The sequence below is a fragment of the Aulonocara stuartgranti genome, assembly GCF_965226115.1.
Source record: "Aulonocara stuartgranti genome assembly, chromosome: 6".
In the NCBI taxonomy this organism is placed as follows: domain Eukaryota; kingdom Metazoa; phylum Chordata; class Actinopteri; order Cichliformes; family Cichlidae; genus Aulonocara; species Aulonocara stuartgranti.
The window spans coordinates 39905582-39922300 of record NC_138944.1 but is presented as its reverse complement, the minus strand read 5'-3'; the positions used below and the strand labels follow the sequence as shown (position 1 = coordinate 39922300).

General features: G+C 40.4%; 1 protein-coding gene across 3 annotated transcripts; it reads right to left on the bottom strand.

Moving 5' to 3' along the window:
- Window positions 1-2558: 2558 nt before the first annotated feature.
- Window positions 2559-11790, bottom strand: ifngr1 (interferon gamma receptor 1). Of its 3 annotated transcripts, none has more exons than XM_082537197.1 (7): window positions 11463-11790; window positions 6723-6828; window positions 6306-6490; window positions 6069-6214; window positions 5023-5194; window positions 4220-4353; window positions 2559-4104 (listed from the first exon to the last, which is right to left on the bottom strand). In XM_082537197.1, the coding sequence occupies exons 1-7, from the start codon at window positions 11524-11526 to the stop codon at window positions 3736-3738; spliced, it is 1176 nt and encodes a 391-aa protein (XP_082393323.1). In that variant the 5' UTR covers window positions 11527-11790; the 3' UTR covers window positions 2559-3735. The 3 variants fall into 3 exon arrangements, with proteins under 3 accessions (XP_082393323.1, XP_082393322.1, XP_082393321.1); XM_082537196.1 differs by lacking the exon at window positions 11463-11790 and adding an exon at window positions 6969-7079 and having other exon boundaries at window positions 4220-4350; XM_082537195.1 differs by lacking the exon at window positions 11463-11790 and adding an exon at window positions 6969-7077.
- Window positions 11791-16719: the final 4929 nt, after the last annotated feature.

Sequence of the window (16719 nt, the reverse complement as noted above, 5' to 3'; positions counted from 1 at the left end):
GAGTTTGTACGAGTAGTTTGAGCATTTTTATGATTATAATTGTAGTAATTTGGTCACTATATGATGTTATGAAATAAGCTTACATTGATAAAGCTTATGTGTCTGTGCACAAACTTAAGATACACATTTAATAACATCTCTAAACTATTACTGTAAATACAAGATGTTTATCTTTTGTGCATTTCATAAACTTTACATTTTGTACTAATTCATTGGTGTTCACTGAAGGGCTGAGATATCAACACATTTAGCATAATTAAAAGAAAAAACAACATCAATACAATTGAATTAAACTGATTGCTACACAAGACTTAAGTCCTTCTGTGCTGTTGTAGATCCAACTAATCACCAGCAGGGGCTGATGAAGCTCTGTAGTTGAAACAGGAGAAAGTGCTGTCCTCCTCTTCAAACAGAGATGAGCTCTGACGCAGGCAGCTGGAGGCGGCCTGCCCATCAAGCAAAACAGGGATCAGCTCCAGCACAAATTTTACTAACATTGCTATGGCAACTTGTTTGCTAGCCACGTGTCTAAACTGAGCTGTGAGCAACAAATAAGGATAACGAGGTGGAGTACAAACAAGAACAATTTAGAGGGTCACTTTAAACACCTAACCTGCAACAATAAAGGAAACGCGCTTCTCTCCACGCTACGTTGATTTCACATCTTTACTGGTGGAATGTGAGATTGAGCCTGAAGTAAAGTTTTGTGAAGCACAAGCAGAGAAAAACAGGAAATTAAAAAAAGGCTCTTTGTAGATGTGTGTCTCTGCCTTCATACTTAAACAGAAAAATGACTAAAGTCAGGAGTTAAAGTGGGTATGGGGAAGAAAACAATCACTTAATTTAAGTTGCAGTAATTTCTATTGATTCTATTTCTACAGGGCCAGTGCAGGCTGTGATCAGCTGAGCTGTGCTGCTCTGACATCCAGATTTAATTGACTTCAACAGGATTAGAGCAGATCATGTATCATGCTGTCTTTATACATAAAGGCGACTGAATAATCAGTTAAAATTTACATGTTCCCTGTTACACTGATAGTGAACACCACGCAGCACTGTTACTGTAAACGTCACCACTGAACTGCAAACCAGTTTAACCTGCTCTGAACTACCACATCACTTTTACATGAGTTCATCTGCTGATCTGCAGATAAGCTTTTCAGGCCTGCTACTGAGAAAAACTTGTTCAGTTTTCTCAAAAGGAGCGGGTATTTTTTTTTTTCCAAGAACACATCATGCTGAAATATGGCAAAAAAAAAAAAAAAAAAAAAAAAGACATAACAAAACCATGTATGCACACGTACAAAGGAAAAATAGTGAATAAATGACAGGAAAACAAAAAAAAAAAAAAAAAAAAAAAATATGGCAAGTTATTGGCTCTTAGGAAATCACCTGAGTGGTGCAAAAAAAGTATCTTACTAGTGCCTAGACAACGTTTCAAATGGTTTCTTTGCCAAGTTGTTTGAATAGTGTTGCCTTTTTAAGGCTTTAATGAACCATGATCTAAAATACATGAGTCTGAAGAATTTTAAACATATAAAGAAATGATTGCTTGCTGTTCAAGACATTTTTGCTTCAGTTTGGAGTAGTAGTTCAATTTTTTTATTAGTCTATTAATTAGCAGGATTATGTGTTTTCTACCATCTTTGATTGTACCCTGCAATTTATGCCTGTAACTTAGTGAGCAAGTAAGAACCTTGTTGTTTTTATCCAAATATATGATTTGAGGTAAAATAAAACATGACAGCAACCAAAAGCCTAATACTGATGTATCTACACGTTGCCTTTAACACCAGTATTTCTTACTTTTGTTGGTTGGATCATAATCGAAGAAGTTATCTTGGCAAGTTTCAATGTGATATTACATAAACTTAAATAATGCTTCACAAAAACTAAAAAATACAAAAACACATTTTCTGGCCAGTTCAAATGTCCACTTCAGCAACACTTCACTCAATTTATTAAAAAGCATGGCAACTGTTGACGACAGCATTTACACTAAAATATGAGCAAAATGAAAAAAGCACTGTATTTGGTCAGGATCGTGTCGTGGAAGAAATATGTATGATAATGCAAAATCATTACATTTCAGAAAATAGATATTACAAATATTCTTACTTTAAGTAATCCACAATGGAAGATTAATAGTTATATTAGAAAATTCTTTCCTTCTTTTCACCTGTAATGCATCCCCTTACATTTGATTTGTATTGGAACACTTCAAGTCACACCCAGCCATAAACAGTCGTCACTGCTGGCGATAAAATCATAAAAGTTCTGAATAAATGATCAAAACAAGACAGAAGCAATTTTCCGGGTTCCTGCCGGTTTTAACGTGCCGTCTAATCCCCACAGGACAAAATGTGTTTACATTCCTTCTTGTTATGCAATAAAGGACCGCGTGCTGAGAGCAGGCCTAAATGTTTCAGTCAGAGGAAAAACTCATGTTTGATACGTTTTCATGTTTCATGTTTCAAGCTGTACAAAAATACAACAATATTTTACATTCCCACATCATAGAAAAAAACAAAACATCAACCCTGAAGTAAACAACAAACCTGCGTGCTTCTGAGGCAAGCAGAACAAAGGCACTAACCCATGGCCTACAGAGCAGGTTTTGCCGGCTGCATAGGTGTGGCACCGTCAGCAACATTGAAAGGTAGTTGTGACACCTGCAGATCTGCTGTCAGGTGTGGAAAATTGCTGGTTTATCTCTGACTATTCATGCAAAACCCTTACAATGGCTCTAAGGCATTTTAAGAGTGTTTAAGGGTCAATACAACAAAAAGACAGAAAAACAATCATGTTTATTTACCCTGTTATAGATAGTTGGGTTTTATTTGAGCCACTGGCCTGGTGATAGACTTTCCCCCAGGGTGAGTCTCAGACAGGCTCCATTGTCTTAGATATAAAGTTAAGAGAACAGATGGACGGACGCCCCTGTCCCAAATGTCTCACACACACCGTCGGCTGGTATAGGCTCCAGCCACGCTATGACGCTGCTTTGATAAGCCCCAACACAAATTTAGAAAATGAATGGAAGCAATTGTTGTAGAGCACAATACAAAAAGATGCAAATACATTATATTTGTTTAGATTAGTTAATATGGTTGCCCCTGACAATCAGTAGATATTTGCACCTTTCACTGCAACTGCTTTCAATAGATCAAAGTAGTAGTTAATATTCCAACAACCTCCTTTGGATTAATCTACATCAGTCAGTCACCTCACTACACTGAAAAACGTCCAAACTGATCACTTCTCTGCAGCATGTAGCGAAAAAAGCACAATGCAGAGAAGCTCCACTCCACAGTGAAAGGAAACACTGTCACATAGCACTGCTGAGCCCGAAACAATAATAGGCAGGTGATTTTAATATTGTGGCGGATCACTTTATATATAGACATATATGTTAAGCAGAGATTAAAAGACGGTATATAAAAGTTGCCTATTATTCTTGTATCTGATGCAGGGGCAGAAACCAGCAGAGATCCAGCTAGCTGCCTCTGTAACCCGACAGAAAACAGCTGGAAGACAAAGATGTCCAGCTTGCTTCCCTGAGACAGCCAAGTCTGTCAGTGCAGTGTTAACCACTGGCCGAATATGTTCAAAAGGCAAAAATATAGTGAAGATTTCATATTGTTATAAACTCACATTCCAAAGGTGGGCTTAGACTGTAACCTTTGATGACCTGAGTTTAAACAAAAAAACAGCTTCAGTCCTCTGAGTCATGACTTACTTCCCAGTGTAACCTGTAACCATGTCTCCACCACCCATGTCCATCATCACATGTGGGCAGTCATAAGCAGACCTTTCTTCAATTGAAACACACTCCGTCTTTACCGAGTCATCTCCAGAGTCATCATCCGTCCCGCTTCTGTCAGAATCGCTGCTGTCCAAATGCGGTCTCTCTGCGTAGCAGGAGTTGCTAGGGTTGTAGTCAGAGCCAGCACTGCTGTTGTCTGCAGACTGACCGGTGTCCTTGAGAAGAACAGTTTCCTCGGGGTCGTCCTGACTGCTGCCTAAGCTTTCGACAGAGATTCGACTAATGTGTGGTCTGGTTGGGTTGGTTGGATGCTTGCTCTGATTCCCTGCACTGTCCTTCTGCAAGGTACAGGAACAGAAAAAGCATTTGGCACAAGGTTAAAAAAAACAAAAAACAGCTAAAGCAACATCATGATCTGCTTATTTTAGTTTAGTTTTTTATTTGACACCTTACCAGAGATGATGGTAGAGTATCTGAGGGGTTAAATGTCCATGCCTTTAGCTTACAGATGCAAGCTGTTACCACAATGAGAACAAATAAAAGCAAGGCTGACAGCACAGCTGCGAGTATCACCTCATTGGAACCTGCTAAAAAAACAAAACATACAAAAGGTTAATTCAGGCACAAAGTAAAGCTAAAACCAAACTAAACAAAAACGACATCAGTTGGTTCTAATTTACAAATCCAACCCATAAACTCATACAGGGCTGCATTTTTAAACATCTTCAGCCTGCAGTTACTATAGATCTACCACCCCAATGAGATGCTTGCTGTGCGATCACATGCAACAGATGCTCAGGACATGTGCTCACAAATTAGAGACGTGTTCTGCCAGGACATTCTGCACCCCTAACTCTAGTACTCAGCGGATATTTTCAAGCTTCTATGTTGATTTTTGTGGTGTTTCTCTTCTGAATGCCCTCCCATCAAGTTAATCATGTAGAAACCATGGCCTTATGATGACTGAACGCAGAGCATGAGAACCTTCACAGACGCAGAGCATTCAAATATCTCGGACACTACTTGAAAGAATGTTTTATCTACAAATTTACTGTCCTTTGGAAATCTATTTAACATGTAGTCACGCTAGCAAATTCTGACCATTTTTCACACCAGTATAGCACCAAAAACAAAATACTGAACTACTTCCTGTTGACAGATGTGCCTGTGCCTTTAGTTTCTCAACTTTGTTGATCCTAAAACCACTCGTCTCTGTCCCACACCGCCAATAAAAAACAAAAAATAAAAACACTTACGTTGGGGAGGTGAGATCGTGCATGTCTCTGTCTCCTTGAACTCCACCTGCTGAGCACCGACCCCGACAAACAACGTTCCACTCACATTGACGCACTTCTTCACACCCTCTTTGAATGACACATTATCACATTGGCAGATTTTTTCATCTGTGCATGACGTTGTAAATTCTCCCTGAAAGTCACAGAGGAATTTATTAATGTCTTGATTATTCAAGTTAATTAACAGAAATAATGCAGATCATGGTGGTTGTGACACGTAGCGCATTGGTGCGTTATTACCAACAGGTGGACTGCTCATGCTCATATCTGGCTCCAGGTATTAAATAAGTACTATATAATATACAACATCTTTATTCTTGATTTCCAGGAGGCAGTTAATATTGTCACTTCTAAATTTTTCAGATGTAGTTTACAACCAGCAAACTTTTGTCTGCAATAAAAAACACGAAAATATTTTTTGCGTCCCAAAAAGCTTCCTGAAAATGATCTTACAGACTCATAACTGCTTCCCAGAGCACAAGGATGTGAATTTGATCAAAATCTTCACTATCAAGACTCATTTTGGTCAGGAATAAGAAAAAGAAACATCTGTACAGACCCAGAGAAACATTTGAGCCTTATCATGGTCTTGATGCATCTCAATCATCCAGGAAAGTAAATCTCCAAAAAGTTGATTCTGTTCATCTGGACGTAGCGTTTTGTGGGGGAAACGTTTCGTCACTCATCCAAGTGACTTCTTCACTTCACTTCACTCCCTGTACAGCTGCTATACTGACATACACTTCACTTGGAGAGCAGATAGCCTGCATTTATCGCACATTTATCAAATGATTGAACTAAAATTCTGTATTCTGTTATAGCCAATAAACACGTGCAGCATGCAGCTTTCATGTTTATTAATGTGTTGATTAATTTTCTTCCTCATAAAGAATATGCAAGGTTTAAAATGAAATCACTACATCTTATAAGTATCATCACGGTTTCATTTGTCAAAACACATAAAAACACACAACAATTTTCAGCAGTATATGCCAGCCACCCCTTACCTGTTCATTTTTAACTGTAAAGTCGATTTGGTATTCACGCGTGTCCTTCTGTGCCATCTCTTTGTAGAACTTGAGGGGATTCTGGAAACTTACTGTGGACATCTTCTCCTTCAGTTTTATTTCTACAGGAGGGAACTCTAAAGAACCTAAGAAGAAGAGAAGAGATATCCAAGCTTAATCTCCATCTCTCTCACTTAAACCAGGCTCTGAAAAATGTTTACTAGCAGCATTGCTTACATTTTGTGTCGACTGTGACGAAACTGTTAAAGGAGAAAGTATTTGACTTCTCAGCTTCAGACTTGATGCCTCCCTGTACAGCTGCTACACTGACATACATGAACTTGAGATATCTCTCATCCCCAGATTTCCAGATACAGTTGCTCAGGTCATACTCGTGATCTGTGGTTTCAAATGTACAATTCCTAAATAAAAAACAAAAGAACAAAGACAGATTAATCCCATGAATAATACTTTAAATATAGTGGAGGAAAGTTTAAGTTTCTCAAAAATAAAAGTCTTTCCAGAGTCTAATGCTGACAAACGGGAGCGCACAAAGCAACAGAACGAGCACAGCAGTGCATTTAGGCACCTGTATCACACAAAGTAAAATCCAAATAAGTTTGAACATAATGTATTATAAAAGCTCATTCTTACCATGGATGAAGGGTTCCTCTAAATATTTGTGGTTGGGTTCTGTAATCCCAGCGGACAGAGACCTTTACATTTTGGCAGCTCACTCTTACATTTGTTGGAGGTAAAACTGCAAATAAGAAAAAGAGGAAAGAGACATTTATTTCATATATCCTGTTCAGAGCATTTTCCACCAGAAGTCAGACTTTATTTTTCTTTGGGAACTTTTCAGAAATTCGAAGAAATGAAGGAGAGAAATATTCAGCTTACCATCATTACTATAAATGGGGTGGACACAATAATAGAAACACCTGACTGCATCAGTGGCCCTCCCACATGGTTGAATCATGTAATCGAGCCTTATTATAGGGTTGCCTGGTTACACCCTCAGAGCTGAGGGGACATAAGAAAAAAAAAAATCTGCCACCTACAATGTTGTTTTGTTTTGTTTGGGAAATTCTTCTGGGAAATTTGCACACAGGAACTGAAGTTTCATCATATCCACACCTCTGCTTGCTGCGTGTTGTTAGCGGGGTGGATGTTGTTAGCGGGGTGGATGTTGTTAGCGGGGTGGATGTTGTTAGCGGGGTGGATGTAGTTGGGTTTTTTTGTTAGTTTTACACCAAAGAAAACATTTGTTAAAATTTCAACTTTCATACGTGCTGTCAGAGCTGGATAAACACATTTATCATTGGAGCCAATCAGATCTGTACAGACACGAACAGTCTATGCAGTTACCGTGCCGCTGCTCCTGTGTCGGATTTCACAAGAAAGGGAGTGTTAACGCATACTCTGTCTCAAGGTAAACTTACAGTGGCAGATGTAGCTGTTGTTTTTCTGGTTTCTCTCCAGCCTGTTTTGAGTCTTAAAGGGCGTGAACATCAACATTTAAGCAAAACAAGGATCCAAAGGTAATTGTCAAAAACGTTTGGTGTGGGCGGAAAAGCTACATTAAAGCCTTTACTGATCCATGCAAAATGAAAACCAAACTCAGAAAGCAAAGATAACTTTAAAGCAGAAATAGTGAAAGTTAATTACACCAGGAACATGATGCTGTCCATAACTACCAACCAAAACAATGACACTGTGTGGACCACAGAAAGTAGGCACTACAGAAACTTTTACATTTTTTTTTTTTGGGCTTTCTAATTATATTCAAGAAAAGATCATCTCTATGCGTTTTTATACAAATTTCACACAACAGTAATTTAGTTAGATAAACGGCACTACAGTCCAGAGGAAACACACACTGCAGAAAGTGTTTAGCGACTGGAGAACTACAGCCAGTATCAAACACTTCCACATCAGGTTCCAACCAAAATGTATAAACTGCTAAATCTTTAGAGCTTATTGTGTTCACTGCTGGTATTAACAACTTATCAGTCTTTGAACGTTTTGCAAAATCATATAATCTTTGCTGAAAGATATCGCGAGTGTGTGCTTCTCAGGACAACAGCTCAGGTTCAAGCTCCTTGACTCCATCTGCAGTAGATGAGCCATCCATCTTCAAATGCTCATTTTCAAAACAGCCACAGACAACAATCAAAGGTGTCAGGCGCCGTAAAAAAGAATAAATACACACACGGCTGCAGCGTTTGCTTCAAAGTTAAGTGTGCAGTTGACCTTCAGTTAACTTGACCTGTTGTGTAGATTTTCTAAATTTAACGGCATCTTTTGTCATGAATATGTTTACCTGAACGTACAACTCATCACACCATTCACAAAGCCATCACGGACTCTGCAGCAGCTGATCGCTTTGTCCTAGAGTCAGCTAACAACAGGGTCATCTGCATACTTTTAACATGATCCTGTTGCCATACCTGCTGTGGCACATAGCTATGTACAGGATAAATAATAGCAATAGCACACATCCCTGTGGGAAACCAGTTGATTGAAACGAGTTCTATTAATCTGGACTCAGATTCCTGTTAGTTAGAAAGTCAAGAATCCAGGCCTTGAGATTGTTATTCTAAATGTTTAAATGTTGTGAGAGACGTCTGAGGTGAAACTGTGTAGAAGGCTAAAGAACAATCCAAAAGTAATAGAGCTTTACTACTTCTCTCCAAGGATTGAACTGTTAGTTAGATCATAGTTAGAGTTCTTGTTGGGGGCTGTCTTATTTCCTATTAAAAGTAGTAGAACTCTGTCATGCTATTATGGGAAATTACTGTACATCTAGGAATATGAGTTGTTACAGCTAAAGTTAAATGAATGAATCATTCCAAAAGGGCAAGAATTAACCTGCCACTTCCGATCCCATTAGATGTTATTTAATAATCCTGCACAGAGTTCATGTGTCTGACGGATGGTGGAAACATGAGACGGTCCCGTGTTTAAGAAAGTTGGACGACTATAGAAATGATCAGTTTTAAAGATTGTCTGCTGTCTGTTGCTTGATTCATACTACTGCCCTAAAGTGCAGCTGTAAACCTTACATCTAAACCTTTTAAAAGCTAAAAAACACAACACAAACAAACATATTCTGATACCATAGGGTCAGAGGGTTAGGGGGTATTTTTTGCGGTCATCATTGATGATGACTTGGCCCAACACAAGGTTAAATCAAAGAATTTGCCACATTGCTGTTTGTCATTTCAGGTGATATTTGAGACCTCTTTGAAAAAGAAAAACAATAAAGTGATGTTGATGTGAACACACTGAAAGTTAATGACTGCAGTTCACAGCCAAACAACCTCATCTCAAATGTGTAGGATGTGGTGGAGGTCAGATTGTTTGTGCAGGTCAACTTTCAGAGAAAACATTTTTCTTGATGGACCTGGGTTGGTCATATAATAGTTATAATGTTTGAAATTCCAATGAACGCCACCAAACCAACCACAAACAAACATACACGTATTTGATTTGATGAATTAAAGTGTGAGGACAAGGACATCAGAGTGTCATCAACTGACTTGTTCAGTTCTGTGGAATACGCACTGTAGCTGGTACCGTCCTTTATCAGACAGGTTTATCAAGACCTCACCCTCTTTCACAGTACAGTTTGCAAACACTCACAGTGCCCATAGTTGACCTTTGTTTTATAAGGGAAGTTTAGTGTTGCAGTTGATCAAAATTAGCTGATATGTGGTTCAGCATTGAAGAATGTCAGCGCGCCACAACAGGACCGGTTAGCTGTGTTCCTATAAATAGAACGACAAAGCATCTGAGAGGGAAATGACAACTTAAGCAAAAGGTTTTCCACTAAATGAAACTGTTCTTAAAAGTTTCTGTGAAAAGATTCGAAGCAAGCAGGGACAGAGCTACCTGATTACTAATTAAACTGATTGTAAAATGGCCACAATTATATGAACATCACCTCAGCAGCAGCCTGGACCTTGATCACATTTATAACTTTATATTTTCATAGTATCACAAAGTCTAAAAACACATAACATTCCCAAACACACCCACACCCACACCCACCTTTTCCTTAAATCATTAACAAATCGCTATCAACTTAGCTTCTGCTATCAAAATTAGCAGGTCTGGAGATGAGTTCCCAGAAACAGTGATTTGAAATAATAATAACGACATCTCACGGACACTGTACTGCCTATAGATAATGGCTGGAGCAGTCTTCCAGAGAAAGGGTGCGTGGCAACAACAACAACGACAAAAAAAGACGTCCAGTCTGAACAGCATTGCTTGCTCAAGCAAACTCATCAGAACAGCAGATGCTTGAAGGAAATGGAAATCTTTAAGAGCTTCAAATGTCAGCAAGACATCTACAGGTAGCTCTGTAACTGTTAGAGTAATAGTACACACAGAAAAAAGGGGCATGAATCCAACCTTCACTAGAAAAATTTGCTATTCAAAAAGAACTCTGAGGAAAACTACAGCGTTCCAGCAACCATACAGGAAAAGACCAGGTGTGGTGACAGAATGTGCTATGGACAGACGAGTCAAAGGTAGGGCTGTAAATGCTCTGTTTTAGGAACAGGACAGCTTGCAGTCCTTCCCTTAACCATGAATACATCATGTCAGAAAGTGTTTGAGGATAATGAGAGATCACCTGTCAAATAGATGAGGTGCTCTCAAGAACAGCACAAAATTCCCATTTTAATTTCCCAACAACAACAAAAAAATACATTCAGGGTTATGGAATGGCCTGGTCAACACAAGTCCCACTGTTGGGGAAATTTGGAAAGGAGAACACACGTAAGAAAACCCTCAAACATCTTAGAAATCAAGGGGGAGAGGTCCAAAACTCCAACAGGTGACATTAAAGACCAGTGTAACATTTTGTTCAATTAAATTGAATTCATTTAATAAAAGATTTTCCTTTAGATTTTTGGTCAAATGTCTCACCTCAAAGAGGATAAAGTGTTTGATTATTCAAATGTATTAGAAAAGTGACAGCACACTGCATAAACACGTTACCTATGCTTTTAGCATGCCAATTTCATTAACCTTCACGTCGTTTGGGTGTTGTGATAACTTTTAAGTCATAGTCTTTACATATTTGTAGCAGTTTGATTGTTACTTTTATCACCATGTTTTTGTCACGTGCAACAATGTCCACATTTTACCAGTTTTTTCTCCTTTTGTGCTCAGCTCGTTAGACACATGCCAGGAACTTTAAATTACATGGTGACATAAATAAAACTTTATTAAGTGAACGTATGATTAATGATTGCCCTTAAAACAGCGCAAAACAGATCAACTTTGTATGTACTCTTCGGTGTATAAACTTGTCAATTTTATTGAACCCAAGGTTTGAAGAAACAGTGATTCTAAGATAAGTACTTAAAAGGGTCTACATACCAATCACAGCAGAAACCCCGCTGATCAGAAGGAACAGAACAGTCAACTCATCGCTCAGAGACATCGCTCCGACCTCGAGGCTGTGATAGCGACTATTCAAATTAAACTTCCTCTTCAGAGCCCAGGAGGCAAATAAAACGAATAAAACGTCAACTTGCCCTCATCGAGAAACAGACTTGTCACAACAACACGTGTAATTTCTCATCTGCGAGCTTATAAAAATATTTTATATTTCACCACAAATCTGCTGATATCAGCGGACTCACATCATTAACAACTCCTACTCCGGCATGTGTCTAAGCGCGTACAACCGACCAAATTTACCTGGAAAACACCTAGGCGACGTCAACGGAAGACGCACTTGTATTTTCAAAACAAAAGCTTTAGACAGCGCACACATTTTCTCGATCACTTGACACGTTTTTCTCAAAACAGTTTTCATAACTCAGGTATTTTTCACAACATAGACTCACCCTTTTCACATCAGCTCTCCGATCAATGAATGAAAACATTTTAACACCAACAACGTTTTAAGACTTGGGCACCATTTTTTTTAAAATGCCTATTGTGGAGAAAAAAAAAGTTAAGAAAAAAGTTCAGACATAGAAGTGAAATGTAGCGGATTTATTTGAAACTTTAGAGAATTCCTGAAATCAAAACAGCAAATGTGCATGTGCAAAAACAGGCAAAAAGTCCACAGAAGTATATGCAGCTCGTTGATGCAAAATATGAATCAGACAATTACATGTCAGCAACACAAAGCGGACTGAGAAAGACACACACACACACACACACACACACACACACACACACACACACACACACACACACACATATATATATATATATATATATATATATATATATATATATATACAATAAAAGACAGTAAAAGCAATAAAAGCAACTTGACTTGACATGCACTCATCGACCACTTTAGTAGGTAAATTAAATCCCTTTTTGCCCTCAGAGCTGCTCACAGTTTGTCTTTTTTTTCTTTTTTTTTGCCTGTCCCGTTTGGCTCTTTTGCCATCAGAATTGTTGTCTAAAGGCAAAGAAAGATGCCCAACGGATTTACTTTACCAAATTGACCATCCCAGCCTTGCCGTAATGGTCCATTTGATTCACCTTTTATTGTTTATTTTATTTTCACTTACTGAATACGGGACAGACTTGACTGGAGGAAAGAAGGGGAGAAAGAAAGAGGGAAAGAGAAACAGCTGAGAAGAGGGACGGGGGAGAAGGGCAAAAGACAAAAACCAACAGAACGGGCAGAGAAAAAAAATGCATATATCAATCACCTGGATCACCTGCTGAGAAAGAAAAAAGAAAACAAGCAGAAGAGAACAAGAGTAATAGAATAAACAACATCACAATGATATATGGGAATATGACAGTAAATACTAAATATTAAACATTATTGTGCAGCACATAAGATCAACAGAACAGTGTGCTTTGAGGTAGGAGCCACAAAGGGTGTAGTTTGTGGGTGTGATCACCCGTGTGTACACCTGTGAGCATGGACGCGCTTGTTTTTAAAAGGTTCCTTCATGTAATAATCTGCTAGAGGGTGTGGGGGGGCCACAGCCCCGTCCTCCAGGGCATGAAGCAGGTATGGAGGAGATCAAAACTCCAGACATCCAGAGGCCCCCAGAACACAAGAGACCAAGGAAGACCAACAGAGGGGCAGCTGCGCCACTGTCCCAGAAAGAGCTGAGGAGAGTCCCAGATGAGGGCTCACTCAGCAGCCGCGGAGCAGAAGCCAGGGGGAGTTGCAGTGACGCGCCCGTGAGCTCCGCCGGCAGCCAGCCGTGCCTGAGTGACCGAGCCCCAGGCCGAGAGGCCGGGGGCACCCCACCTCTGAAGTGGCCCGAGCGAGCCCCAGGCTCCAGGCCCCGATAAGCGGCCGCCAAGGAGTGAGCATCAGCAGCAACTCAAAGCCTTTTAAGCATGTAGACATGGTCAAGACAGCTTGCTGCATTTCATACTGAGCATCAGAATAAGGAAGAAAGAGGATTGAATCATTAATCAGAATCAGAATCAGAATCAGAATACTTTATTGATCCCTGGGGGAAATTATTTTTTGTTACAGTGCTCCATTTTAAACCAATATTAAGACAAGACAGACAATACGCTAACTAAGAATAGTACAATATATACATATATATACATACATACATACATAAGTCACTTATAAATAAATAGTTGGAAAAGAAACATGTGTAGTTGTAGCAGTAACCAGTGTGTTAAGTGGATGCGTTGTACAGGGAGATGGCCACAGGCAGGAATGATTTCCTGTGTCGTTCAGTGGTGCTTTTCGGTAATCTCAGTCTCTCACTGAACGAGCTCCTGTGACTGACCAGCATGTCATGGAGTGGGTGGGAGGTGTTATCCAACATTGTCTTTATCTTGGACAGCATCCGCCTCTCCGACACCACCTTGAGGGAGTCCAGCTCCATCCCCACAACATTGCTGGCCTTACGGATCAGTTTATTAAGTCTGTTGGCATCTGCGACCCTCAGCCTGCTCCCCCAGCATGCAACAGCATAGAGGATCGCACTGGCCACCACAGACTCATAGAAGATCCTGAGCATTTTCTGGCAGATGTTGAAGGACCTCAGTCGCCTCAAAAAATAGAGACGACTCTGGCCCTTCCTGTAAAGTGCTGTGGTGTTTTTAGCCCAGTCCAGTTTATTGTCAATGTGTACTCCAAGGTATTTATAGTCCTCCACAATGTCAACACTGACCCCCTGGATTGAAACAGGGGTCAAGTGTTTCCTGGTCTTCCTGAAGTCCACGATCAGTTCCTTGGTCTTTGCCACGTTGAGCTGCAGATGATTCTGCTCACACCACGTGACAAAGGAGTCGACCACAGCCCGGTACTCTGTCTCATCATCCCTGCTGATGCATCCAACCACCGCAGAGTCATCAGAAAACTTCTGAAGATGGCAGGTCTCTGTGCAGTGGCTGAAGTCTGTGGTGTAGAGGGTGAAGAGGAAGGGGGAGAGGACAGTCCCCTGTGGTGCCCCTGTGTTGCTAATCACCTTGTCAGACACACACTGTGGGAGACGTACATATTGTGGTCTTCCTGTCAGGTAATCAACAATCCAGGACACCAGAGAGGAGGAGGAGATCCGTGACAAGATGGCGCCTGTGATCGGCAATGCCGCTGTCAGACTCTGTGTTCTTCTTCTGTTTTATGTTGCATTACCCATTTTGCTGCTGTCTGTGGATAAGATTACAGCTACCTATGTTTACGATCGCCACACTCTACTTCGGATTAAATCAACTATGAAATCTATGGATGAAACCTGGAAATATTTTCGAGGCTTCTCTCCACCTCTCGGGCGATCAGCTGTTGCCCATTACGTCCCTTGCTTGCCTGGGCCAGGGAAAAACCGGAGCCGCCGTTCCCGGACAAATCACCGTCAGAGAAGACGAGGAAGGAGAGCGGGCATCCAAGTGAGACTACGGAAATATAAGAGTACCGCTGATTTAACGGCCTGCTTGGAGTTCTCAACAGTGGATGTTTTTGCTAAGGCGGACCTCCAGCTCAATGCACAGTCTCCTCGCATGGGCTTCATCAGGACGCCGTGTCTGAAAACAGTTTTTCCAGACCATGTGAGTGACCGTCCTATTGTCCCACGGATTATACTAAACGGTAAAAAACCCCGAGGAGTATGCAGTGCGAACCTACACCAAGCCCCGCAGGGTGTAAACAGTGACACTCCAGCACCGCCGATTAACATGGCTCTATTAAACTGCCGCTCGATCTCAAATAAGGCATTTGTTCTCAACGACCTTTTCATTAGGAATAACCTGGACTTTATGTTCCTAACTGAAACTTGGCAGCGGAATATGGAATTTGTCCATTTCAAAGAACTGTGTCCAGCAGACTGTAAGTGCTTAACCACACCGCGTCTCTCAGGACGTGGTGGTGGGTTGGCAGTTATTTCTAGAAACTCCTTTTTTTGTCGGCTGGTAAAGACCCCCTCCTTTAACTCCTTTGAAATCCAGATGATGAAGATCAATAGGACTCATCCCTTCTATGTGATTTTAATCTATAGGCCACCAGGACTAGCTAGGAGTTTCTTAGTGGAGTTTGGGGATTTTCTATCCTCCACCATTAAGCTGGAAAAAATTCTTCTGCTGGGGGATTTCAATCTTCATGTTGACGACAGTTCATGTCACGCTGCTTCGGATTTTCTTACTCTCTTAGACTCTTTTAACCTTGTCCAACATGTGACTGGGCCAACACACAGTGGTGGCCACACCCTGGACCTGATATTATCACTGGGTCTGGATATCGGCCCAGTTCATTGCAGAGACATTTTTATTAGTGATCATAAATACCTTTTATTTGATCTCTCTTCTACTTATGACACTCTACCCTCTGTTTATGAGAAGCGCTCACGATTAATCAGCGACTCAGCGGTAGAAGAATTTAGGGAATTGTTTATTAACAATTTATCTGAAACAGACGATATAGATCAGCAGATGACCTCCTTCAATTCACAATGTCAAAAAATTCTAGATAAAGTGGCTCCTCTTAAAATCAGGAAAGGCAGTACTGTTAAACGCCCGCCCTGGTTTACAGAAGCTATCCGCAGCTTTAGGCGAATATGCCGTAAAACCGAGCGCCTGTGGAAAATCACAAAACTCGAGGTTCACAAGCTCCACTTAAAAGAACTATTATCTACCTTTAATGACATGGTGTCAGATTCAAGAGCCACCTACTTCTCTCAACTACTTGCAGTAGGAAAAAGAAACCCGAAAATTGTCTTTGATACAGTGAGTAGCTTTGTCTCCCCCCCAACGCCATGTACACCCGTCTCTTCAGATAAGGACTGCAGTGAATTTTTAAAATTTTTCCAAGATAAGATTAGTTGCCTAAGACATAACATAACTCCCTCAGGAAACCCCACCAACCATGATCGTCCACACCCCATAATTATGGAATCTTTCCTCCCAGTTTCTTTAGAGGATTTATTGGAAACACTGACTCAATTGAATCCTTCAACGAGTTTAGCTGATGTCTTACCTACTCGTTTATTCTGTAAAGTTTTTGAGACCATCGGGCCCTCTGTGGTCACGCTGATAAACCATTCATTGCTATCCGGCTCTGTCCCCAGGTGCTTTAAACAGGGGGTTATTCAACCTCTGCTGAAAAAGCCTAACCTGGATCCAACACTTCAGTCAAGCTACAGGCCCATCTCAAAACTTCCTTTTATCTCTAAAACCCTAGAAAAAGTTGTTT